Source organism: Tursiops truncatus, chromosome 2 (genome assembly GCF_011762595.2).
Source record: "Tursiops truncatus isolate mTurTru1 chromosome 2, mTurTru1.mat.Y, whole genome shotgun sequence".
Lineage (NCBI taxonomy): Eukaryota > Metazoa > Chordata > Mammalia > Artiodactyla > Delphinidae > Tursiops > Tursiops truncatus.
Window position 1 is genome coordinate 91,548,914 of NC_047035.1, and position 27,263 is coordinate 91,576,176.

The 27,263-nt window shown below is 38.6% G+C and overlaps 1 protein-coding gene across 22 annotated transcripts in view; it reads left to right on the forward strand.

Annotated features, from left to right (window-relative positions):
* The window catches only part of GALK2 (galactokinase 2), a 136,503-nt gene that overhangs the window by 879 nt on the left and 108,361 nt on the right, over nucleotides 1–27,263 (forward strand). For 2 of the 22 annotated variants that reach the window (XM_073800947.1, XM_073800948.1), the window contains exons 2-3: nucleotides 89–252; nucleotides 22,100–22,188. In XM_073800947.1, the coding sequence (XP_073657048.1) occupies nucleotides 188–252; nucleotides 22,100–22,188 (154 nt within the window). In that variant the 5' untranslated portion in view covers nucleotides 89–187. Of the gene's footprint in view, nucleotides 1–88; nucleotides 253–9,832; nucleotides 10,125–19,268; nucleotides 19,429–19,450; nucleotides 20,884–22,099; nucleotides 22,189–23,261; nucleotides 23,332–23,402; nucleotides 23,953–27,263 lie in introns of those variants that run through there. The other 20 variants (XM_073800958.1, XM_073800946.1, XM_073800956.1 and 17 more) reach the window with 19 other exon arrangements.

Consider the following 27,263-nt stretch of genomic DNA (forward strand, 5'->3'; position numbering starts at 1 on the left):
TTATTGTTACACATTTTGAATATTGCAACAGTACCACCATTTTAAACAAGTCTGGAGCGAGTATCATTGTCACTTTACTTTTCCTTAGGAAAAAGTCCAGGAAGAGGAATTGCAGACTGGATTTTTTTTTTTTCCATTTTGGCAGTTACTCAGTAACTGCTTTTTTTTGTTTGCTTGTTCCTGCGGCATGCGGAATCTTAGTTCCCCGACCAGGGATCAACCCATGCTCCCTGAATTGGGAACGCCAAGAAAGTAAGTACCTGGATTTTTTAGTAATCATTTGTTTTTGTTTTTTTAAAATAATTTAAAAAATTTTTATTGGAGTATAGTTGATTTACAATGTTATGTTTCAGGTGTACAGGGAAGTGAATCAGTTATACATATATCCACTCTTTTTTTTTTTAGATTCTTTTCCCATATAGGCCATTACAGAGTATTGAGTAGAGTTCCCTGTGCTACACAACAGGTTATTATTAGTTATCTATTTTATATATAGTAGTGTGTATACATCAGTCCCAATCTCCCAATTTATCTCTCCCCCTTATCCCCCAGTAACCATAAGTTTGTTTTCTACATCTGTGACTCTACTTCTGTTTTGTAAATAAGTTCATTTGTACCGTTTTTTCTAGATTCCACATATAAGCGATATCATATGATATTTGTCTTTCTGTATCTGCTTTCTTCACTCAGTGTGACAGCCTCTAGGTCCATCCATGTTGCTGCAAATGGCATTATTTTGTTCTTTTTTTATGGTTGGGTGATATTCCATTGTAATATGTACCACATCTTCTTTATCCATTCCTCTGTTGATGAACATTTAGGTTGCTTTAGTATATGTGCTGCTGAAGCGGGCACCCTTTTGCCCATTTTTAAATTGGTTATCTTACTACCATTGAGTTGTAAGTGTTCTTTATACTTTTTGTTGTATTTAAGTAATATTTGCCATACCCAAGGGCACTAAGATTTTTCTCTTTTGTTTTCTTCTAGAAGTTTTATGTAGTTTTAATTCTTACATTCAGATCTATGATATAGTTCAAGTTTAATTTTTGTATATACTGTGAGGTAAATGTAGAGGTTTATATTTTTCTGCATATGGATAACAAATTGTTCCAGCATTATTTGTCAAAAAAAAAGATCCTTTCTCTATTGAATTGTCTTGGCAGTTTTGTGAAAGATAATAGACCATTTAATTCCCAACAGAATTTGACCCTTTAAAAGTATATTTTTGGGCTTCCCTGGTGACGCAGTGGTTGAGGGTCCACCTGCCGATGCAGGGGACACGGGTTTGTGCCCCGGTCTGGGAGGATCCCACATGCCGCGGAGCGGCTGGGCCCGTGAGCCATGGCCGCTGAGCCTGCGTGTCCAGAGCCTGTGCTCCTCAACGGGAGAGGCCACAACAGTCAGAGGCCTGCGTACCGCAAAAAAAAAAAAAAGTATATTTTTGATAATTTTATGTTATCCTGTATTATGATTATTTTGTATTTATTCTTTATTAAGCTGAAAGCTCCTTGAGGACACAATTATTTTACTTACCTCTGAAAGTCGGCATGCTCAGTGAAAGCATGATATATTTAAGCATGTTCTAGCATTCATGACTCCCCAGTGCTGGATTGAGACGTGGTTACCCCAAACAGGTTCATGATTTGGAAGCTTTCAGAGCAATTACCTTAAAACATTTTTTTTTTTACTACATTTACTTAGGCTGAACATCGTATGTTAGAAGGGCAGAAAAGGAGGACTCCTTTTGTGTTAGTCAAGATCTGGACAGGAAACTCATAGCATACTGGAGCGGGGGTGAGGACATTAACTGAAAAGAGTTTCTGAAGGAACTATTTACAGAGATGGGGTAGGGTTGAGGGAACCCACAAGGATGGTGAAACACACAAGGACTAGCAACAGGCTGGAAATCCCATTTCTTGAAGGCTTGAAGGGGCAAAGGGAAGAAATGGTTTTACCAGAGCCTAGCAAGAGTGGGAGCCCTAGAGGATGCACCCTCCGACAGCAGCTGTGGTTATAGGGAAACATAGCTACTGTCACAACTATGGCAAAGTTGTGGTAGGGTGTGTGAACTCGTGTGTGTGATAAATATCTCAACTTCTCTGTTTTACCATCCTCTAATATCTTGCCAGTGACCAACCCCAACCAGAAGCCAGAGGGTAAAGGAGCCCAGGTACAGTCCTTAGAGATCAGCTTCCGGGAGGGTAGAGAAGGGTGAAAAATGGATCCAGAAGTCAAATGGGGGGACTTCTCTGGTGGTCCAGTGGCTAAGACTCCATGCTCCCAGTGCAGGGGACCCAGGCTTGATCCCTGGTCAGGGAACTAGCTCCCACATGCTGCAACTAAGAGTTCACATGCCACAACTAAAGATCTTGCATGCCGCAACTAAGACCCGGCACAGCCAAATAAATAAATAAATATTTTTTAAAAAAAGAAGTCAAATGAGGAGTAAACAGTATAACATTGTGTCATGCAATCAGCTGTAGCATAAATTACATACTTCACTCAGGGAAGGAACTTTCTCTCCTTCAAAGGCAAATTGCCGACTATCTGCTGTTGTTGGAGCATATCCCTTGATTTTACCAACGAACCTAAGTGGCTTATCAAAATGTTATTTCTGCCTACATTTAATACCCACTCTTTCCTGAGAGGAGTTCTGATAAATACAGTTTGCATGATCTCATTACATATCCACCTTATAGATTAATGCCCTTACCTTGTTAGTTGTCCTTTTAATCTGCTTCAGTCTCTTCAGATTAAATAAAATGATGTATGTAACTACATGGTGTTTACAAAGTACTCAGTAAATGTATCATTTTTAACTAAATCAACTACTCATAGTATTCCTTCAGAATGCTCTACACTACAATTACATCTTCCATCTCTAAACTTGTGTAGTGGGAATTACAGCAATTAAAGGATAAAGCAAATAAAGGATAAGTAGGCAGGCTAGGAGTTTCCATTTTTTACATCGACTTTGGCCTTGGGAAAACGTCTCTTGTAAAATGCACTTACACAATTTTAGCAATGTTATTTGCCATTTTTGTATCTCTAATGCCTACTCATTTTTATTCCCACCCAAGATGGTGATCATACCTCCCTAGTTTTGTGAAATGAACACATTTGTTTTTTTGTGGGGGGGCTGCACCATATGAGGGATCTTACTTCCCTGACCAGGGTTGGAACCTGTACCCTCTGCAGTGGAAGCATGGAGCGTTTTTTAAAAATAAATAATTAATTAATTAATTTTTGTCTGCGTTGGGTTTTCGTTGCTGCGCATGGCTTTCTCTAGTTGTGGCGAGCGGGGGCTACCCTACGTTGCGGTGCGCGGACTTCTCGTGGTGGCTTCTCTTGTTGCGGAGCACGGGCTCTAGGCGCGTGGGCTTCAGTAGTTGTGGCTCGCAGGCTCAGTAGTTGTGGTTCGCGGCTCTAGGGCACAGGCTCAGTAGTTGTGGCACGCCAGCTTAGTTGTTCTGCGGCATGTGAGATCTTCCCGGACCAGGGCTCAAACCCGTGTCCCCTGCGTTGGCAGGCGGATTCTTTTTTTTTTTTTAACATCTTTATTGGAGTATAATTGCTTTACAATGGTGTGTTAGTTTCTGCTTTATAACAAAGTGAATCAGCTATACATATACATATATCCCCCTATCTCCTCTCCCTTGCGTCTCCCTCCCACCCTCCCTATCCCACCCCTCTAGGTGGTCACAAAGCACCAAGCTGATCTCCCTGTGCTATGCGGCAGGTGGATTCTTAACCACTGTGCCACCAGGGAAGTCCAGGAAGTGAGGAGTCTTAACCACTGGACCGCCAGGTTAAGTCCCTGAGCGCCCTTATCAGCAAGACGTGTGGTGCGGAGGCAAAGTAGGGAGCTGACACAATTATACTGTAACTATCTCAGATTCCAGAGATTAAATCTGTTTATCGTTTTTGACTTCTTTTAAATCAGAGCTTTCCCCTATTTCCTTCAGCTTTTTCCTACTTCTCAGAACCTGTACCTATCTTTTCTCTACCCCAGTCTTTCATCCCTACTCTCATTCCTACCCTCAACTAGGGACTTAGTTTGAGACTTCAGCATTCTGGATTCCGTATGAGTTATTAATACTATTACTGCTGCATTATGACTTAGATTTAGTTTTATGGGTTGATCGGAGAATCAAAATTTAAAAAAAAAAGCTGTTTCTCATTATAATGCAACATGCTTGGGACTTCCCTGGCGGTCCAGTGGTTAAGACTCCGAGCTTCCAATGCAGGGGGTACAGGTTCGATCCCTGGTTGGGGAACTAAGATCCCACATACCACATGGCACGGCCAAAAAATAAAAAAAAAAGAATGCGACAGGCTTAGATGTTATAGGTTATTTTGACTAGCTCGGTTTTTTCCTAGAAAAATAAATCCTTGAATTATGCCAGTCACCTGAGATCCCTTCCAAACATATTCTTAAAAAAGAAAAAAATCACTTAAGATAATAATCATGATTTTTTGAGTTGGGCAACACTGAATGGTTATGACAAGATAAGATGTAGAAAATATTGTCAGGTTTGAACAGCCTTGGTACTATATTTAGTTTCTGGGTCAAGACAGTGAAAAGCAAAAACAACATATAGTTTTTCTTGACCACACTCTGCGTTTTTGTTTGTTTTTTGTTTTTTAGTTCCCCAACCAGGGATTGAAAGTGGGCCATGGCAGTGAAAGCACCAGGTCCTAACCACTGGACCACCAGGAAATTCCCACACATATAGTTTTAAGTTGGGGCAATTTATGTGCAGTTTGGCTCGTCTTATGTATACTTTAAGCTTGAAATGCAAACTTCTAATTTCAAAATCAAGTTAATCTAAACTTTTGCTCATCAGATTTCATTTTCTTGTTGGAGTGTGTATTATATGCAGAGTTTGTATCAATTTTTATAGTAAAATTCTTTTATTAAATTTTGATTTGTCATAATAACAGGACCTTTTTGTTTATGTTTATTGTTGTATCCTGAGTACCTGGATTAGTGCTTAGAACATAGTAGCACCTGATAAACGTTTGCTAAGTGAATGAATGCTGATAGAACAATGGATGAAACATGGAATGTAAAGTCTAATGGTGGAGACATAATAGATATAAACATCAATAAATAATTAATGTAATTTCAGATAGCCATAACGACAACAAACCAGATTTAGGGAATAGAGAATGACTGGAGGGGAGGTTGGGATGGTTTTTAAAATCTTCATAACAAATCCATGAAGTAGGTATTTTATCTCCCCTTTAAGGAGGAAAAATTTCAGACCTGCCCAGGGTCACAAAGTTAGTAAGTGGTTGAACCACGTTAATCCAAGTTCATTAATGTATTCCTTCATTAAACATTCCTTGAATGCCTGTTAGACACTGAACCAGAGTCTATAAAACCAGAATAAAACAGTTCCTACCTTCAAGGAGGTTATAGTCCTATAGATCTGTGCTGTCTAATACAGCATCCCCTTCTTTCTAGTTGGAATTGAGATGTGCTGTAAGTGTAAAATATACACTGGATTTCAGAGAATTCCTATGAAAAAGTAAAATAGCAATAACTTTTTATACTGATTATATTTTGAAATAATATTTGGACATATTGGGTAGAATATATTATTAAAATTCATTTAGCTTTACTCTTTTAAAAATGGTTATAGAAATTTAAAATGACATATTTGTATTGTAGATTCTGATTAAGTAGGCCTGGTCACCAGATTCTGCATTGCTAATAAGCTCCAGGTGATGCTGATGCTGAGGATCACACTTTGAGGCTCTAGACCAGATAGATAAGGAAACACACAAGTAATAACAGTCCTGGTATGATAATTGCTATGACTGGGCAATAAAGGTGCCTAGAGGCATTGTTGTTGTTTTTCACTCTGCAAAACTGCAGCCTATATTCTGTTAAACTCTGCAGCCTATATTAAAACTGCAGCCTATATTCTGTTAAAACTGCAGCCTATATTCTGTTAAACCATTTTTGCACACTTTCTGTTCCTTTTATATTGCTTTATAAAAGATCAGGATGCTATGTTTAACTACATAAATATATATTTCTCTGAATCATGCGTGTATCTTTTGCCTTTATTTAAATGATTATATGCTAGAGAGATGTATCTATTGTATATACAGGTGAATAAGGAACATACAGCATCATTATAAATGACATTAAATAGGTATAATATATTATTTACCATCATGAGAAAATACCCAAAATAGGTTACTGAAGTAGATTCTCCCAATTGTGAACAATATTTTTTGATTATATATAAATCAAGATAGAAAGTATTTCCCAGAAGTTGTACAGACTGAACCACAGAAATAACCACAGAAAAAAATAACCACATTTTTCAGATAAATGATCTGTGATCTTAGAGACTTAGTTTTTTAAAAAATAAATTTATTTAATTATTTATTTTTGGCCGCATTGGGTCTTCATTGCTGCGTGTGGGCTTTCTCTACTTGCAGTGAGCGGGGTCTACTCTTCATTGAGGTGTGCAGGCTTCTCATTGCGGTGGCTTCTCTTGTTGCGGAGCACGGGCTTTAGGCGCACAGGCTTCAGTAGTTGTGGCACACAGGCTCAGTGGTTGTGGCTCAAGGGCTCTAGAGTGTAAGCTCAGTAGTTGTGGCGCACGGGCTCCGCGCCATGTGGGATCTTCCTGGACCAGGGCTCGAACCCGTGTCCCCTGCATTGGCAGGCAGGTTATTAACCACTGTGCCACCAGGGAAGCCCAAGACTGTTTTGAAGGTAGAGGAAGGGACAGGGAATAGGGAAAAATTCCTGGAGGAAGTGATTACCGCAGGCCTCTCACTGTTGTGGTCTCTCCCTTTGCGGAGCACAGGCTCCGGACGCGCAGGCTCAGCGGCCATGGCTCACGGGCCCAGCTGCTCCGCGGCATGTGGGATCTTCCTGGACGGGGGCACGAACCCGTGTTCCCTGCATCGGCAGGCGGACTCTCAACCACTGCACCACCAGGGAAGCCTGAGGAAATGATTTTTAAGCTGAGACGTAAACATATGTAGGAGTTAGCTAGGTCTGTGGACCTCTAACACTCACACTTTTACTTTTTTTTTTTAGGCCGCACCTTGCGGCGTGTGGGATCTTAATTCCCCAACCAGGGATCAAGGATTGAAACCAAGCCCCCTGCCTTTGGAGCATGGAGTCTTAACCACTGACTGCCAAGGAAGTCTCCTACTTTTACTTTGGATCAAGTTTTTGTTTTGTTTCATTTTGGTGTTTGTTTTATTTTTTTGCTACAATATTTTATCTGAACAGAGACTAATGTCAGTTGAGGAGAAACAATATCAAGTTTGTTAATTAGGTTTCTGTTTAAGAATCTATCAGCAAAATAAATATTAAAAAAGGGAATCTATCATGAAATACTATGTTTATAATTTAGACTCTAAACCTTATTGTAAGTGTGTCCATATGCAAAAAATAAAGAACTGAGAGGTTCAAGATTTTTGAAAATAAACATTCTGTAAAATTTAGACATTAAACATTTTCACTATCAGATATATCTAATAAGAACCAAAGTAGTATTTTAAAATTGGCAAAAGAACAATACTTTTTCACTTCATAAGGGTTGTTGGGAAGATTTAAAGAGATAATATATGTGAAGTGCTTACTTACATATAAGGAAGCCTGGCATAAGGAAGATAGTATAAGAAAGTAATGTTAATTTTAGCTTTTGGTTTCTATTTGGGGTTCTCTAGTAGTTTGAGAATAGGTTATTTTAAAAGCAGTGTTTTATTAAAATTACAATGTATACATTTTAATTTGTGGACAAAAATTACTAATTGTTTCAATAATTTTTTTTAAGCATACTTCACTGGGGTCTCATCAGAGGTCACACATTCAGAGTAGGCTGGGCTAGGAGTCTAGGACCTGGGTTTTGATTCCAGCCCTTACTCTTTCACTTTGAGTCCATCATTCAAAAAAGGGAGTTTTACTAGTTGCTCTATAAGGTGCTTTCTAGTCTGTATCAGTTTTGCTGAGACTGCAGTAGAAATGGATACAAGATCCAAATTAATGATTTGCTATCAGGTTTCATTTAGCAAAGTTAATATTTGGCCATCAAATACACATTTAATAGAAAATATTCTTTTATGAACCAGAGTGTTCATAGTCACTGTTTTCTTTCTTTCTTTTTAAATTAATTAATTAGTTTGTTTATTTATTTATTTATTTATTTTCTCTGTGCTGCACAGCTTGCTGGATCTTAGGTCCCGGTCAGGGATTGAACCCAAACCTAGGCCCCCGGCAGTGAAAGTGCCGGAAAGGAATTCCCTGGCGGTCCCGTGGTTAGGACTCGGTGCTTTCACTGATGGGCCTGGGTTCAATTCCTGGTCAGGGAACTAAGATTCCGCAAGCCTCGGGAACAAGCAAACTGTGTGAAATGAGTTTGTTTGGGACGATTTAAAAAAACACAAAACAGTATTTTCAGAGCTTCAAAATTTACTTATTTTTCAATGACCATAAAAGGTATGTTAGAAATATATCTGAATGAAAAATGTTCTTTCCTTTTCCATATTTACTGATGTTCCTAAAAGTTTTATATATTTTCTCACTTAAGTTCTCTCCACATTCAAACCTATTTACAGAAGTGACAATGATGTCTCCTCTTACTCAAGAGTAAATCACAATAAGCATCCTACTGGGATTTATTGGGGTTCAAAAAGAGGAGATATAATCGCTTCACTTGAAAGTGATAAGGAGGGACTGAAATAATAGTGAGAAAGTAGCCCTGAGACCAGAGTAACGTTGGTTCCATGTTGTTTCATTTACAGTAATAACTCAAGGATGTGCCAAGGGGCTGCAACCCTTTTAGCTTACCTTTGCTACTGTCAATTCACACTTTAGCCTTCATTTCCCCTTTCCCCTTCCCCAGCATACACATACAGAAGTTCTGCAGTGGCAACTTGTTGAATGTCTCTGGGGTATGCCTGTACCCTTAGTGTTTTGGGCATGTTGGCCTAAACTTCCTCAACTAGGAAACCTTGGGATAGGTGTATTGGTAGCTGGCTTCACTTGGGTTTAATCTGAGCATTCTGAGGTACAGAGTACACTAGAGAGTTAATAGACCTGAAATTTAATTCAAGTTTTGCTACCAATTAACAGTGTGACCTTAGGCGAGTCATTTTACCTTTCAGTCATTCATTCAGTTCATCTTACCTATTGATTAAAAACCAGTGTGCCAAGTACTGTTCTAGGTACTGGGGATACACAGTTCCTACTCTCAAATTGCTTACCTTCTAGTGGTAGTGATGGTGGAAGTGGTGAGACAGACAATAAATACATAAAATAAATACGCAGAACTTGTGAGAACAATGAAGGAAAGACAACAGTAATATGGTAGAGTGATGAGGTGGGTGGAGGTGGTGTGCTTCTTGAGATAGGGTATCTGGGATTTTTCTAGGCAGCTGAAAAATCAAGGTGTTGAACTGGATGCTAAGAGTATCTTGCAGTTTGATAGACATGTATTTTCTTCTTTTCACTATTACTTATGTTCTAGGAAGGCCCACCAATTCCTCTATTATGGAAATAAATGCAAATATGTTTAAATCAAGCACCGCATCAATTTTATATTGCCTGATTTTTGAAATAATCCATTTAAGAAGCAATGACTAAGTATTTTACTGTTATTGGGGGAAGTTGCTGCTGGTCATTAAAGAAAAAAAAAGACCCCTAACTTAATTTAAAAAAAGAAAAAAAGGCAAACTGAGGTGCCAGGTTGTAATTCTGTGCTCAGACGTGCTCAGGGCCCAGGGCGCAGAAAGAAAACCTCGGCTTTGCTCGGTTCAGGGGCTCCTGCGCGCCCGGGGTCCCCGGAGGCTCAGAGCAGCACGGTGGCAATACCTGACAGAGGCTGGGAAGGCTCCGAGCCTCAGAGCCCAGGGAGGAGGAGCCACGGGCGGGGCCGACTGGAAGCAGCCACCTCAGCGAAGAGACAGGATTTCCGCGGGGTAAGTGCCGGTGTCGCCCGGAAGAAAGGGCTCCTGCTGCAGATGTCTCGTGATTACTTCGGAAGCCTTGCTTCGCCGGTTGAAACTGCAGAGATAAAGAAAGATGAGCGAAATATGGCTACGGAGGGCCCTGCCGTGCGTCGAGTCCAGGTGGCAGAACATCCCAGGTGGGGGAGAGGAGATGCCGCGCTTTGGGATCGCTTGGGTTGGATACATGTAGATGGTGTCAGGCCTTTTGGCCCTTCACTGAGGCGCAGCTTTTGCCCCCGGGAGCAGACAGAATCTTTGGGATATTATAAGGCTACTTGGCTGGACTTGCAAGAAGACCGCGCCGCAAACACTGTTCAACCTTGTGTGTCTTGCTTCATCCATGCAGATCCTTCTTTTACCTTTTTCTTGCAGAAGGGTGGGACACTCTGCTGGGCTTTAGCAGAAAAACCCAAATTAGCTTTGAATCTCTTCTTTGTTTTGCCTGCTAGCTGATAGTGCTTTTTAAAGTCTCCTTTCTAAAATATTCATTGAAAACAATCAAATAAGCTAAAACAAAAATAAACAAAAAACGACCCGCCCCAAACCAAAAAACCCCTTTAGTCTCTGCATCCTTTTAAACAAATCATGTAATCTATGCCTTGTCACTTAGGGAATTAATCTGCTGCCAGTACCTAGCTACGGAATAACTAACAGCTTAAGTGATACCAAGTGGAGGATATTTTCATTTGAGGGCATCTTGCAAATACTTCGTGGAAGTACTTCTTTCTGACATAGGACAGAAATCTCATAGAATGAAGCCTCCACCTGCGGTGTATTAGCCCTATAGCTTTTCTAAGGTTGGCTTTGCTCCCTCTTTGCTGTTTCTAAGTTTTTTTCCCTGTTAACTTTTGTCTCTAAAATTGTCCTGAAGTTCTTCCTACTTCCTGGTTTATGACTGTCACGCGACAGTCGACAATATTACAGCTTACTGAAACTTGCGAATGCTTTTTCACCCTTGAGCCAGCAAACAGTGGGTCTTTAGTTACCAGAAAGAAATCTAATTTTTGATTATGGAGACCAACACGGCCTTAGACTACTCATGAATGTCATATATTCTGTTTCCATTTTATGCCATTTTATTCATAATGCTCAATATTTCTGTAGTTACCCTTTGAGAAGGGGGATGATGGCAACATGTACTAAAAGTGAAGAATTGTTTACTTAATTTCCTTAGAGTTGTTTCTTTCCTTTAAGGACCTTTACAGTATTTATTCCTGCAACAAATATTTATTGTTAATATTTAGTGTTTTGTGCTAGCTACAGAAGAGCTCATATAATAGTCAGGTAAGTGTGCACTTTGCCATTTCCTTTTTTTTCACTTAATACAGTTATTAACTTCAAGCAATGTTTCAGCCACTTATTCATTTTATCAGGGGTGAGTTCAGTTAAATCTAGATAGTATATCTATAAACCCACCTTACTTGTCAGATGCTGCAATATGCTGAAAGGGAAAAAAATGCATGAGGGCCCCAAGATCAGACTGTCTTTTTTGGAACTCCTGCTCTTTCTGCAGGATGCTGTCGACTGAAAAAAATACACAACGTGAGAGTTGTTAGTTAAGTTTTATTTGGAGGACTTCCCTGGTGGCTCAGTGGTTAAGAATCTGCCTGCCAATGCAGGGGACATAGGTTCAATCCCTGGTCCAGGAAGATCCCACATGCTGCAGAGCAGCTAAGCCCGTGTGCCACAACTACTGAGCCTGAGCTCTAGAGTCTGCGAGCCCCAACTACTGAGCCGATGCGCTGCAACTACTGAAGCCCATGTGCTCTAGGGCCCACGTGCTGCAACTACTGAGCCCACATGCTGCAACTACTGAAGCCTGCACACCTAGAGCTTGTGCTCCACAACAGGAGAAGCCACCGCAATGAGAACCCCGTGCACCACAACAAAGAGTAACCCCCGCTCACCACAACTGGAGAAAGCCCACGTGTAGCAACGAAGACCCAATGCAGCCAAACAAACAAATAATAACTAAATAAATAACTTTAAAAGACATAATATTAAAAAAAGTTTTATTTGGGGCAAAATGAGGACTATAGCCTGGGAAGCAGCATTTCAGATCGCTCTGAGAAACTGCTCTGAAGAGGTAGGGGGGAATATCTGTATATATGTGATTTTGGTGAAGGGGGATACATGCAGTCAAGCACACATTTTTTCAGAAGGTTGCTGATAGTCACAAGGAGCAGATGTCACCATGAAGGATTTTAGTGCTTTTCTAGATATGAGGAGATGCAAGAATTGGGCTCTTAAAATCTTCTGATAATTTCTAACTATCTGAAGGCCTGTTCTGCTGGTTTTTCCCAGAGCACAGAGTGCCTCATTCCTGATCTACACCCTGAACTCCTTTCAGGATGTGTTGAAGGTCAGCAGTCACAGCAGCTTGTGATTTAATCCTTGTAGAGGTAGCTGGCAAGTGCCAATTTTTAGTTGGCAATGCCTCTTCAGCTTCACAGGACACATGACCCTCTGAGTAAAGGGACTAGTCAACCATGTTATATATTTTATTTAGTAAACTTAATTTCTTTTTCATTCATTTTAAAAAATCAAATAGAAATAGAAACTCTAATTTTTTTTCTGCGTCCCAATCTTGCTTGCACCCTGTACTGTAAGACTACTTCAGATTCCACTGTTCTTTCTTTGCATTCTTAGCAACCTTTGCATTCTTAGCATTTCTTTGCATTTAGAACCACTGTTCTAAATTTCTTTGCATTCTGTTCCTTCTCTTTGGGATTAAGTTTTAAACTATTGGATTATTATTATTTTTTCGGTAACAGCTTTATTAATATATAATTCACATACCATACAGTTTACTTGTTTAGATTTTACAATTAAATGTTTTTTGGTATATTCACAGGATTATGCAACCATCACCATAATCAAAGTTAGAACATTTTCATCACCGCCCCCACATCAAAGAACCCAGCATCCCTTAAGCTATCACCTCCCCAGTCCCCCGAAAGCCCTAAGCAACTGCTAATGTACTTTTGGTCTCTGTAGATTTGCTTATTCTGGACATTTAAAATAAATGGAATCATATAATGTATTTTTTTTGTGACTGTCTTCTTTCACTTAATATAATGTTTTCAAGGTTCATCCATGTTGTAACATGTTATCAGTATTCATTCCTTTTTATGGTTGAATAATATTCCACTGTATTGATATACTACATTTTGTTTATCCATTCATCAATTGATAGGCATTTGGGTCATTTCCACCTTTTGGCTCTATGACTAATGGTGCTGTATAAACACATTCTTAATATGAAAGATTTGGATTATTTAAAAATGTGTTCAGTAAAGCCTGAGAATTGCACAGTTCTTTTTCTCATAATCTGATTCTTATCCTGTGCTGCCAATTCTCACTTCCCCTCTTAGAAGTTTGGTTCGTTTTGTATCCTTGTAATATCATTGTATTCTTTTTTTTTTTTCTCTTTTGCGGTAAGCGGGCCTCTCACTGTTGCGGCTTCTCCCGTTGCGGAGCACAGGCTCCGGACGCGCAGGCTCAGCGGCCATGGCTCACGGGCCCAGCCGCTCCACAGCATGTGGGATCTTCCCGGACCGGGGCACAAACCCGTGTCCCCTACATCGGCAGGCGGACTCTCAACCACTGCGCCACCCGGGAAGCCCTGCATATTTCTTATGACAAAATATTTCTGGAAATCACTTGAGAAAAATTTCTAGAAACTATATTGTTTTTTAATAGTTTCATATTACTTCATTTTGTAAATAGTCCGTACCTTATTCAAACATTCTCCTATGTAAGAATGTTTAGGTTGTTTCTAGTGTTTTGCAATTGCAAACAATTCTGCAATGAATAATCTCATGAATATGTATTTTCATATTGCTGGAGAATACCTTCAGGGTAAATTTTAGACATAGGATTGTTGGGTAAAAATTAGTGCCAATGGGGGCTTCCCAAGTGGTGCAGTGGTTCAGAATCCGCCTACCAATGCAGGGGACATGGGTTCGAGCCCTGGTCTGGGAAGATCCCACATGCTGCGGAGCAACTAAGCCCGTGCACCACAACTACCGAGCCTGCGAGCCACAACTACTGAGCCTATGCACCACGACTACTGAAGCCTGTGAGCCTAGAGCCCATGCTCCGCAATGAGAGAAGCCACTGCAATGAGAAGCCCCCACACAGCAACGAAGAGTAGCCCTCGCTCACCACAACTAGAGAAAGCCCGTGCACAGCAGCGAAGACCCAACACAGCCAAAAATAAATAAATAAAATAAATTTATAAAAAAAAAATCAGTGCCAATGTATTTTTGTTAGATATTGTCCAATTCCCCTCCAAATGTGTTGTACCAATTTGCATTCCCAACCCAATGTAGAAAAGTGCCTGTTTCCACAGAACCTCACCAACAGAATGTGTTGTTACTTTTTAATTTTCACAATTCTTGTAGTATCTTGGTGTAGTTTTAATTTGCATTTCTCTAATTTCATGTGTTTAAGGTCCATTTATGAACTACTCTTAGTATGGATTTTCTGTTCATATCTTTTGCACATTTTTCTATCCAGTTTTTGGTCATTTTTCACTCAGTTTTTGAGTTTTTTAAGTTGAAGTACTGTTGATTTACAATATTATATGAGTTTCAGGTGTACAACATAGCAATTCAATATTTTTATAGATTATATTCCATTTAAAGTTACTACAAAATAATGGCTATATTTCCCTGTGCTGTACAATATATCCTTGTTGCTTATCTATTTTATACTTAGTAGTCTGTATCTCTTAATCCCATAGCTCTATCTTGCCCTCCCCTTTCCCCACTGGTAACCAGTCATTTGTTCTCTATATCTGTGAGTCTGTTTCTGTTTTGTTATATATATTCGTTTGTTTTACTTTTTAGATTCCACATGTAAGTGAAAGTATTTGTCTTTCTCTGACTTATTTCACTAAGCATAATATTCTCTAGGTCTATCCACATTGTTGCAAATGGCAGATTTCCGTTCTTTTTCTGGCTGAGTAGTCTGTTGTGTGTGTATGTATGTTTGTGTGTATGTGTATATATATATATATATATATATATATATATATATATCACATCATCTTTATCCATCATATTCATCAGTTGATGGACCCTTAGGTTGCTCCCATATCTTGGCTATTGTAAATAATGCTGCTATGAAAGTAGGTTATCTTTTCATTTTATTGATGGTTTCTTTTGCTGTGCCAAAGCATTGAAGTTTAATTAGGTTCTGTTTGGTTTTTTTTTTGCTTTTATTTCTTTTGCCTTAGGAAACAGATTCAAAACAATATTGCTACAATTTATGTCAGAATGTTCTGCCTGTGTTCTGTTCTAGGAGTGTTACAGTTTCAGAGTTTTTTTTTTAATATAAAGAATATGTCTGTAACATGTAAATATTTTCTCTTAGTTTGCTAGTTTTCTTTTGACTTTGATTATAAAATTTTCTGCCATGTGTTTTAAAAAATCTTTATATAGTCAAATTTGTCAAGTTAAAAAAATTGCCTCAGAAGTTTGAGTCATAGTTAGAAAACCTCTCCCCTATGTTGAGTTATACTGAAATTCATTTGTTTTCTTCTAGTGCCTGATCCATTTGGAGTTTATTCTTGTGTAAGAGATGGTCCTAATTTTATCTTTCCCAAAAGTTTAAGCACTTTTACTACCACTGTTTATTAAAAAGTTCATCTTTGCGTTGTGATTTGAGATGCCACTTTCCTCATATACTAAGTTTCTGTATGTACTTGTATCTATTTCTGAACCTTTTATTCTACTGAAGTCTGCTTATCTATATATGTGCTGGTACCTCACTGTTGTCATTACAGAGGCTTTATAGTATGTTTTAATGTTTGGTAGGGTTACTCCGTCCTCACAGTTGTTCTTTTTTAATGTTTTCCCCACTATTCCTGCATATTTGTTTTCCACATGATTTTTTGTATCAACTTGTCTACCTCTGTAAGAAAACCTTGTTGGTATTTTTTGGGAGGGAATTTAATTTAATTAATTTAATTTATAAATTAACTTGGGAATAACTATCCTTATGATGTTGGGTCATCTTATCCAAGAACAAAGGATGTCTTTCCATTTCTTTGAGTCTATTCTATGTCTTTCAAGAGTGTTTAAAGCTTTACTTAAATAAATTTTGCACATTTCTTGTTAAATTTATTCCTAAACGTTTAGTCTCTTCTTGTTGCTATGAACAAGGTTTGCTCTACCATTATAGCCCTAATTGGTCATTGATTTTGCACATGAAGGGTATTCATGTTTGAGTATTCATTTTATATCCTGCTATATTTGTGAATTCTTTATTATTTAAGTTGGTTTTATTTATTTATTTTAAAGAACGTGAAAATCAATTTCCAGCAGTATCATGGATGAGCTTTTATTTTTATTAAAAAAATTTTATTTATGTATTTATTTTATTTTTGGCTGCATTGGGTCTTTGTTGCTGCGCACGGCTTTCTCTAGTTGTAGTGAGTGGGGGCTATCCTATGTTGCGGTGCGTGGGCTTCTCATTGTGGTGGCTTCTCTTGTTGCAGAGCATGGGCTCTAGGCACGCGGGCTTCAGTAGTTGTGGCACGCGGGCTCAGTAGTTGTAGCTCACAGGCTCTAGAGCGCAGGCTCAGTAGTTGTGGCACACCAGCTTAGTTGCTCCATGGCATGTGGGATCTTCCTGGACTAAGGATTGAACCCATGTCCCCTGCATTGCCAGGCGGATTCTTAACCACTGTGCCACCAGGGAAGTCCCTAAGTTGGTTTTATAATTGATTCTCTGGGACTCTCTAGGCATCCTACTATATTATCTCCAAGTAGAGATAGTTTTACTTCTTTTTTGATTCTTGATTTCTCTTGTCTAATTGTATTGGCTGATACCTCCAGTATTGTGTGGATTAGATGTGGAGATAGTAGAACTTTTTGTCTTGTTTTTGATCTTAGCGGAAATGTCTCTAGAATTTCCTCATTAATTAAGTTTGGATTTAAGACTGAGATATATGTAATCATGTTAAGAAAAACACCTTTGGGAATAAATTTTATTGGGAGCTTTTTAACACCTATGGAAGTAGTCCTATAATTTTTTTCTCCTTAGATTTATTATGATATATTATTTTAACAGATTATCTTAATATTTTCAACTTTTCATTCCTGGAGTTAATGCCACTTAATATGAATTATTTTCTTAATATGGTGTTGCCTTATGTTTACTAATATTTTATTAAGTACTTTTGCATTAATATTCAAGAGTGACATTAGTCTGTAGTTGTATTTTCTTGGACTATCTTTATCTGGTTTAGGTATCCATGTTACACTTGCTTCATAACAAGAATTAGACCACTTTTCTTTATTTTTCAATGCTCTGGAACAACTCATGGAGTATATGGGCCATCTGATGTTCATGCTTGGGTAGAACTCGCTTGTAAAAGATCTGGGCTTAATCCATATGTGTGAGGTGGTTCTTTGATGACTTTATTTCTTCTATGGAAATGGATCTGTTTTTATAAATTGTATTTCCTTAGGAAATTATCCATTTCTTTAGGATTTCTGTTGTGGCCATACCACAGAAACAGGATGGATTCCCACCCAAAAATTTGGTTTGGATGTTGAGACTGATAATACCACATGAACAAGAGGGTATGAAAAATTTATTACTCACATAATGAGGCTTTCTGAGGAGGGCAGAGCAGGCCACCCAAGCTGGCCAAAAATGGCTTGAGAGAGCAAGGAAAGGAGACTAGCTTGAGGTTTTTGTAGTGGTTAGGAGATGGAACTGGTGTGCTATGGTTTGGTTGGTGACAAAAGAGAGAGTACCTGGGCTTTTTTATCCACTTGCTTGATATGAGGCAGAAGGGGAAAGAGGGAGAGTTGAAGCTCAAAAGCTGTAAGTAAACATCAAAAAATGGAGTCAGTTTCTTTATTACAGTTTAAATTTATTTGGATAGAGGTCTACAAAGTAGTCTCTTATGACTTTTAAAATTTCTTTTGTTTAATGTTATCTCATCCTTGTTATTTCTTATTTTGTTTATTTATGCTTTATCAACCCCCATTTTCTTAATTCATTGGCTAGTGGCTTGTCTATTTTGTTAATTTTTCTCCTAAAAACCCAGGGTTTAATTTGTTAACCAGGTCTACTGTTTTTCTACTCCCCATATCATTACTTTCTACTTTTGTCTTTTTGAGTGTTTCCTTACACTTTCTTTTATTGATGTGACTGATATATTTGATTTCAATTTAGTCATTTTATTTTTTAATTATGTGTTATAATATAGTTTCTGTGTTTATTTACTGGTTTATCTATCTGTTTTTGAAATGTCTTTGGTAGTTAGGAAGATTGATATTTTTGTTCTGTTGGTTACTTTTGTATTTATATATCTTTTTAATGCCCTGAAAAAGCAGGGGACTTTTCTTACTTAACCTTTTACTATCTGCTTTGGCAGTTTATTTTTTTCATTGAAAAACATGAACCTTTTAAATAATTCTGTCTAGAATCTGATGGACAAATAACCTAAGTTGTTTCAACCCTCTCAATAAAATGGACGATACAAGGCAGAGAGCATGAAGATTTATCAATAGCATCATAAAAATCACCCTAGTGCTCTAATAGCGCTTCCAGTCCTGATGTAAACTAAACATTTAATTACCTACCATCTTTCATTGCTTCTAGTGGATTCTTATTCATATGCTGCAGAGTAGAAACAGTACTGAACCAAGGAATCAGGAGCTTATAATAACTGTCATTTACTGAACAAGTACTTCATGCCAGCCCTAGGCTAGACACTGTTCCTACAATACCTTATTTAATCTTCCAAATAACTCAATTCATATTTCCACCCCATATAAAGGTGAATGAGGTTAAGGAATTTCATCACATGGTCGAGAAGGGGTTTGAGCCCAGGTCTACCTGACTACACAGGTCACAGTCTCCCTGGGGTACTTTTTTTCTAGGAGTTTAATAATACTTTTTCATATGCCTGTGTGTAATAACTTAAAAAAAATTGTTGCTTTGTCATGCTTAATGGTATCCTTTCAGTTTTTGATTGCCTATGTAGCAATCAATGAGTTTATTTTCATCTTTTCTTCTTTTACACCTCTCATTTTTAAATGGATGTACTTTTTCTTTCTAGTGGTGGTTTTAGATTAATCTTAGTTTGTTCTTTTCACTCAGTTTCTTTTTCCAGTGGCTCACAGTGTTTTGCCTCTTTCTTTCTTTCATTTAAAGTTTATGCATTCTCTTCTACTTATAATAAAGGTACAGTTGTCTAGTTATAATAAAGAAATAAAAATATCACTTGTTTGTTCTTGTTCTAAATTGTTTTGCAGGATATATGGGGAAAATCAGATTTAGGCAGCGATCATTATGCACATCTACTTGGGAGTCCAGTAAATCTATCTTGAATGATGTGCTAGAGATATCCATTATTATCTCCCTCTCCACATCTTCTGTTGTCATCCACAACCTCTGCTGAAGGAGTGGACCCAGGTGATCATATCTGTAACTAAAGCAAGTGACCTTGTTTATATCAAATAGCTTTTCCTTTTTGGCCAAAAGTAATTGGACCAGGATGGATACAGGACCTATATGCTGCCAACCAGATTATCTGTTTGAGAATTTGAATTAGGGACACAGAGACTTAATCAGAAAGTATAGGACATTGAAGCTGTTGAATCTTCTAGACTTGAGGCCACAGTGTCATGAAAACTGAAGGGATGGAAGAGCAAAAACTCAGAGGCTCACAAAGGCAACTGGAATGTGAAGAGCATTGAGCAGAGGGAAATGGTGATGGTGTTTTTGGAGGGATGAAAGAATGAGACAGGAAGGAGAGAGCCAAACACACAATTTAAATAGAGTTTTTGGGGGCAGAGCATGACGGCTGCACTGGTGTGTCGAGGGGGAGAGGCAGCCACTGAGGGGAAAAAAAAAAAGAATGGTTCATCTGACCTAGAGCATGGACATGCCTACAGTCCAATTTTGAGCATGCAGAAATGGACAACAGTCTGAAATAGTGAAGCAATGAGAAGGAAGATATCTGGATCCTTGAATGACCATCTGGAGTGGAGCTACCCTGCCAACTAAGACTCTTCATGTTTGTATGACAAATACAAGATGTTAGCATCTGGCTGGATGTAGACTGCTGATGAAGAAAATTCCACTATAACATCAGCTCTGGCTTCCTGGAGAGCTCAGGGTAACGGAGTAGAAGGATGTTAGCTCACCCCTTCTTACAAGAACACCAAAATCACAACTAACTGCTGAACAACCATTGACAAAAAAATAGTGGAACCTACCAAAAAAGATACCCTACATCCAAAGACAAAGAAGAAGCCATAACGAGATGATAGAAGGGGCACAATTGCAATAAAATCTAATCCCATACCTGCTGGATGGGTGACCCACAAACTGGGAAATAATTATACCACAGAAATTCTCCCACAGGAGTGAAAGTTCTGAGCCCCACATCAGGCTTCTCAGTGTGGGGTTCCGGCAATGGGAGAAGAAGTCCCCAGAGAATCTGGCTTTGAAGGCCAGAAGGGTTTGATCACAGGAATTCCACAGGACTGAGGGAAACAGAAACTTCACTCTTGGAGAGCACACACAAGGTCTCTTGCGCACCAGGACCCAGGGGAACAAAGCATAAGAGACTGGGCCAGACCTACCTGCTAGTGTTGGAGGGTCTCCTGCAGAGTCAGGGGTGTGGCTGCAGCTTACGGTGGGGACAAGGACACTGGCAACAGCAATTCTGGGGAGTACTCACTGGCGTGAGCCCTCCTGGAAGCCACCATTAGCCCCACCCAAAAGTCTGTAGACTGCAGTGCAGGGACACCTCAGGCATGACAAACAGGGCGGGAACACAGCCCCACCCATCAGTAATTAAAGTTTCTGATGGCTGTCATAGTCCTAGGAGGTCATCCTGAATAACTTCCAAGAATATTCAATGTATCTTTCTATAATAAATTTCCTTTTTTCTTAGATTTTTTTGGTGTGATTTTATGTTTCTTGTAACTAACCTTTAAGATTAATCATTTAATTAATGAATGTCTTGAATATAGTAGGTCTAATAAATATTTACTGTCTTGGTGTTATTACTCAGATACAATATATTGTGGGACTACAAACAGTGGGGGGTATTCATAGAAGTGACTTGAGATGATTTAACAGTGTAAAATTATTAAATATATTATAAGCATTTTTGACCTGGAAGGGACCTATGAGGAATATCTTGTTCAAATGCTCTAATTTTACAGAAGAGGGTCCAAGGGAAAATGATTTTCCAAACTTTGGTATCGAATTAGAACCCCCATTGGAATTAGAACTGTAGTCTCCTGATATCCAGTCTAGTTTTCATTTGACTGTACTGGGTTGAATAGCATCCCTCCTAATTCATGTCCACCTGGAACCTCAGAATGTAATATTATTTGAACTAGCATCTTTACATATGTAATCAAGTTAAGACGAAGTCATACTGAATTAAGGTGGGCCCTAATCCAATAAGCCTGATGTCCTTACGAGAAGGAAAAACAGAGTCACAGATAGAGACACACAGAGAATTCCACGTGATGACATAGGCAGAGATTGGAGTGAAACAGCAGCCAGCCAAGGAATGCCAAGGGTTGATGGTCACCATCAGAAACTAAAAAGAGGCAAGGAAGGATTTTCCCCTTCAGGTTTCAGAGATGCATGGTCCTGCCAACACTCTGATTTTGCCTCTACAACTCAGAGACAATAAATTTCTGTTGTTTTAAGTTACCCAGTTTGTGATACTTCATTATGGCAGCTGTAGGAAACTGATACATTACTCCATGCTATTATTTTTTAGTAGAAAGAGATTCTTCTCTGAATATCATTGAGAAATTATCCAGAAAGTTAATTCTGTTGAAGCAAAGAATTTTTTTTCTGTTGTGTTCATCAGTATTAATTTTTTTACTCTTCTGTGTGCTTAGCTATACTCTTATGTCACTTAGCGGGTTACAGTATTGTTTCATCCTGGGATTTTCAAGGAAGTATGTCAGTAAGAGAGTTTGCTTTTATTATTTTTAAAGATAATTAATGGTGGTAGGTATATGAAATGTGTGTGTGTGTGTGTGTGTGTGTGTGTATCTTATGGGTTTTTCTATTATCTGGATATTCTGAAATAATCTACTCTTGTTTTCAGATTGCTGAAGCTAAAAGGGATGTTTAATTCTAAGTTTGGATCCGTTCCCAAGTTTTATGTTCGAGCACCAGGAAGAGTCAATATCATAGGTATTTCAAAAGTTCCTTCTCTTAATTTTTTCTTCCTTTGGTAAGATCCAAATTTTTGTCAATACATCGGGAGAACTGAAAAAACAGAATGTTTCACATACATCTACGATAGCAAGATAAGTTTTGCATAAGGAACACTATATTTTCATCTTTCCCAATCCATGTTATTAATGTTAATTTTGTCCATTCATTTTTAAAATTTAGAAATTTGTTGAGACCCAGTTATTTACATTATTTTCATGAGAGATGGACAGATTTTTCTGTGCTGCAGGTTAAGTTTTTAGACTGCAGTGAGTAATTTTGATGGTTTTACATTTACTCATTGGATTAGAAGAATACAGGAAAACCGAATAATTCCTTGCTTTTAAAAGTGTGGTGACCTGAAGAATGAATACGTTTTATCATGAGAAAATGGGATGGGGAACTGAGAAAAATCCAAATCAAAGGAGGATTAAAAAGAAAACTTTCTGTACTGGAAAGTGTAAACATATAAAAAAGTAGTTGGAATAATATAATGAACTCCCATGTACCCAAAATGTAGCATCAATTATTATCAACTCAGGCAGTCTTATTTTGAAGTAAATAATGGAGGATTTTAAAAATATGAGATGTTTGAGCATGGTTAAATGAGGTGGGGAGGGGGAATTGAGTAAAATCAGTGGAGAGAGACAGGTCAAAGATATCTGAAAAGGGAGGAACTTGATGGAGCAGGATTCCCAAGAAGGCAAGAAGGGCTGGTGTCTATGGCATAGGAAGAGGGCCACTTTGACTACTTTTTAACAGAAGGCAGGGAAGAAAAGGATGCAAGTTGATGCAGGTAAATGTATAATTTTGGTATAGAAGGTTGAGGGAGTTCTTTTGGGGGAGCGTTGGAGGTGTTGGAAGTTTAAGGAGATGGCAGAAAGTTTGAAATAGCTTTGTCAAGGATGGGAGGAGAGGACTGGGAAAAAAAAGTTTGCTGGTAACATTGAGATCTGGTTAGAGCAGGAGACCATAGAATTGTAGCAGTACCAATCTGCAAAGTTGTTCCTTTTTCCCGCTCAGCTAGTCTAAGTTGCCTGTGTTTGATCTAGGTTTGGGGTTTTGTTTTGGATGGCGGTTACAAGAGAATGACATCAAGAATTCACCGATATTGTCAGAAGGGTAGGTGAAGTAATGAACCCTGGAATCTATGCTAGGTAGAAAAAGAAAGAAAGGTAGGAGGGAACCTATAGGGTAGAAAGGGCAAAGAACTGACTCCGAGGAACAGGTGATAGGATAAACGGAGTAAGAGAAATGGCAGGATGGGAAGTTTTAGTAAAGAATTTGATATTTGAAACAAAAATTTCACAGGTAGAAAAGTTCCAGGTGATAAGAAGGTCTGTGGTCATTACTGGATTTGTCAAGTCCACGGAAGTAGATAGCTGAAGCAGAGAGGAGGTCAAGTTTTCCAGAGGTGAAGGGATTAGGAAGCTGGAGTCTTGGGCAGGGTTGTTTACTTGGATGTTATCCAGGCATTGCAGGACTGGGATGGAGAGGGTGGAATGAGATGCAAATGTCTTCAGTGAGGAGCAGATGTCTGAGAGTCAGAAATGAAAGTGATGAAGACGAGAAAATGTGGTATGAGCCTCCGAGGAGGAGGACAGGAAGAAATCCTGGAAACAACAGAGTGGGAGGAGGTCATCAAGAACTCCTTGCTATTGTGAGAGGACTGCAAAGAAGCAATATCCTCAGGAGAGAGAGCCAAGTTTCACTTAGTTTTGGGAGTAAGCGTTCCAACCTAAGGTATTTCCTGAATAAGTAATTCTTATTCTAGTAAATGTATTGACTATTTTCTGATTTTAAAAAAGGGGGGATTATGTTCCAAGGTTGTTAATTAGTTAGTGCTTGGGATGAAATGAATTTCAGTCTTTATTAAAAGCATTATTATATTTTCTGTTAAAATATCCAAAATGTAATCATGGTTGTTATCCTTACTTGCCAGTAGTTCATTCTCCCTCCCTGCCCCTCACCCAGGACGTTTCCATCAGTTTTCACAGAGGGAGGAATCTTCATTCTCAGAAGACTGTCATTCACACTGTAGCCTTCCCAACAGAATCTGGTGGCTCCCTAGAGTTCTGCTTACTTACTTATTTATTTTAATTAAAAAAAATTTTAACGTCTTTATTGGAGTATAATTACTTTACAACTGTGTGTTAGTTTCTGCTGTATAACAAAGTGAATCAGCTATACATATACATATATCCCCATATCTTCTCCCTCTTGCATCTCCCTCCCACCCTCCCTATCCCATCCCTCTAGGTGGATACAAAGCACTGAGCTGATTTCCCCGTGCTATGCAGCTGCTTCCCAGTAGCTATCTATTTTACATTTGGTAGTGTATATATGTTCATACCACTCTCTCACTTCGTCCCAGCTTACCCTTCCCCCTCCACATGTCCTCAAGTCTATTCTCCACGACGGCGTCTTTATTCCTGTCCTGTCCCTAGGTTCTTCAGAACCATTTTTTTTTTTTTTTTTAGATTCCATATATATGTGTTAGCATACGGTATTTGTTTTTCTTTTTCTGACTTACTTCACTCTGTATGATGGACTCTAGGTCCATCCACCACACTACAAAAAATTCAATTTCGTTTCTTTTTATGGCTGAGTAATATTTCGTTGTATATATGTGCCACAATTCTTTATCCATTCATCTGGCAATACACACTTAGGTTGCTTCCATGTCCTGGCTATTGTAAATAGAGCTGCAATGAACATTGTGATACATGACTCTTTTTGAATTATGGTTTTCTCAGGGTATATGCCCAGTAGTGGGATTGCTGGGTCGTATGGTAGTTCTATTTTTAGTTTTTTGAGAAACCTCCATACTGTTCTCCACAGTGGCTGTATCAATTTACATTCGCACCAACAGTGCAAGAGTGTTCCCTTTTCTCCACACCCTCTCCAGCATTTATTGTTTGTAGATTTTTTGATGATGGCCATTCTGACTGGTGTGAGGTGATACCTCATTGTAGTTTTGATTTGCATTTCTCTAATGATTAGTGATGTTGAGCATCCTTTCATGTGTTTGTTGGCAATCTGTATATCTTCTTTGGAGAAATGTCTATTCAGGTCTTCTGCCCATTTTTGTATTGGGTTGTTTGTTTTTTTGATATTGAGCTGCATGAGCTGTATGTATATTTTGGAGATTAATCCTTTGTCAGTTGCTTCATTTGCAAATATTTTCTCCCATTCTGAGGGTTGTCTTTTCGTCTTGTTTACGGTTTCCTTTGCTATGCAAAAATTTTAAGTTTCATTAGGTCCCATTTGTTTAGTTTTGTTTTCATTTCCATTTCTCTAGGAGGTGGGTTAAAAAGGACCTTGCTGTGATTTATGTTATAGAGTGTTCTGCCTATGTTTTCCTCTAAGAGTTTAATAGTGTCTGGCCTTACATTTAGGTCTTTAATCCATTTTTTTTTTTTTTTTTTTTGGGGTATGCGAGCCTCTCACTGTTGTGGCCTCTCCCATTGTGGAGCACAGGCTCCAGACGCGCAGGCTCAGTGGCCATGGCTCACGGGGCCAGCCACTCCGTGGCATGTGGGATCTTCCCGGACCGGGACACGAACCCATGTCCCCTGCATCAGCAGGCGGACTCTCAACCACTGCACCACCAGGGAAGCCCTTTAATCCATTTTGAGTTTATTCTTGTGTATGGTGTTAGGGAGTATTCTAATTTCATTCTTTTACATGAAGCTGTCCAGTTTTCCCAGCACCACTTATTGAAGAGGGTGTCTTTTCTCCCTTGTATATTCCTGCCTCCTTTATCAAAGATAAGGTGACCATATGTGTGTGGGTTTATCTCTGGGCTTTCTATCCTGTTCCATTGGCCTATATTTCTGTTTTTGTGCCAGTACCATACTGTCTTGATTACTGTAGCTTTGTAGTATAGTCTGAAGTCAGGGAGCCTGATTCCTCCAGCTCCGTTTTTCTTTCTCAAGATTGCTTTGGCTATTCGGGGTCCTTTGTCTTTCCATACAAATTGAAATTTATTGTTCTGGGTTTGTGAAAATTGCCATTGGTAGTTTGATAGGGATTGCATTGAATCTGTAGATTGCTTTGGGTAGTATAGTCATTTTCACAGTGTTGATCCTTCCAATCCAAGAATGTGGTATATCTCTCCATCCATTTGTATCACCTTTAATTTCTTTCATCAGTATCATAGTTTTCTGCATACAGGTCTTTTATCTCCTTAGGTAGGTTTATTCCTAGGTGTTTTATTCTTTTTGTTGGAATGGCAAATGGGAGTGTTTCCTTAATTTCTCTTTCAGATTTTTCATCATTAGTGTATAGGAATGCAAGAGATTTCTGTGCATTAATTTTGTATCCTGCTACTTTACCAAATTCATTGATTAGCTCTAGTAGTTTTCTGGTAGCATCTTTAGGATTCTCTATGTATAGTACCATGTCATCTGCAAACAGTGACAGTTTTACTTCTTCTTTTATGATTTGGATTCCTTTTATTTCTTTTTCTTCTCTGATTGCTGTGGCTAAAACTTCCATAACTGTGTTGAAAACAGTGGTGAGAGTGGGCAACCTTGTCTTGTTCATGATCTTAGTGGAAATGGTTTCAGTTTTTCACCATTGGGAATGATGTTGACTGTGGGTTTGTCATATATGGCCTTTATTATGTTGAGGTAAGTTCCCTCTGTGCCTGCTTTCTGGAGGGTTTTTATTATAAATTGGTGTTGAATTTTGTCGAAAGCTTTTTCTGCATCTGTTGAGATGATCATATGTTTTTTGTCCTTCAGTTTGTTAATATGGTGTATCACATTGATTGATTTGCATATATTGAAGAATCCTTGCATTCCTGGAATAAAACCCATTTGATCATGGTGTATGATCCTTTTAATGTGCTGTTGGATTATGTTTGCTAGTATTTTGTTGAGGATTTTTGCATTTATGTTCATCAGTGATATTGACCTATAGTTTTCTTTTTTTGTGACATCTTTGTCTGATTTTGGTATCAGCGTGATTGTGGCCTCGTAGAATTAGTTTGAGAGTGTTCCTCTCTTTGCTATATTTTGGGAGAGTTTGGGAAGAATAGGTGTTGGTGC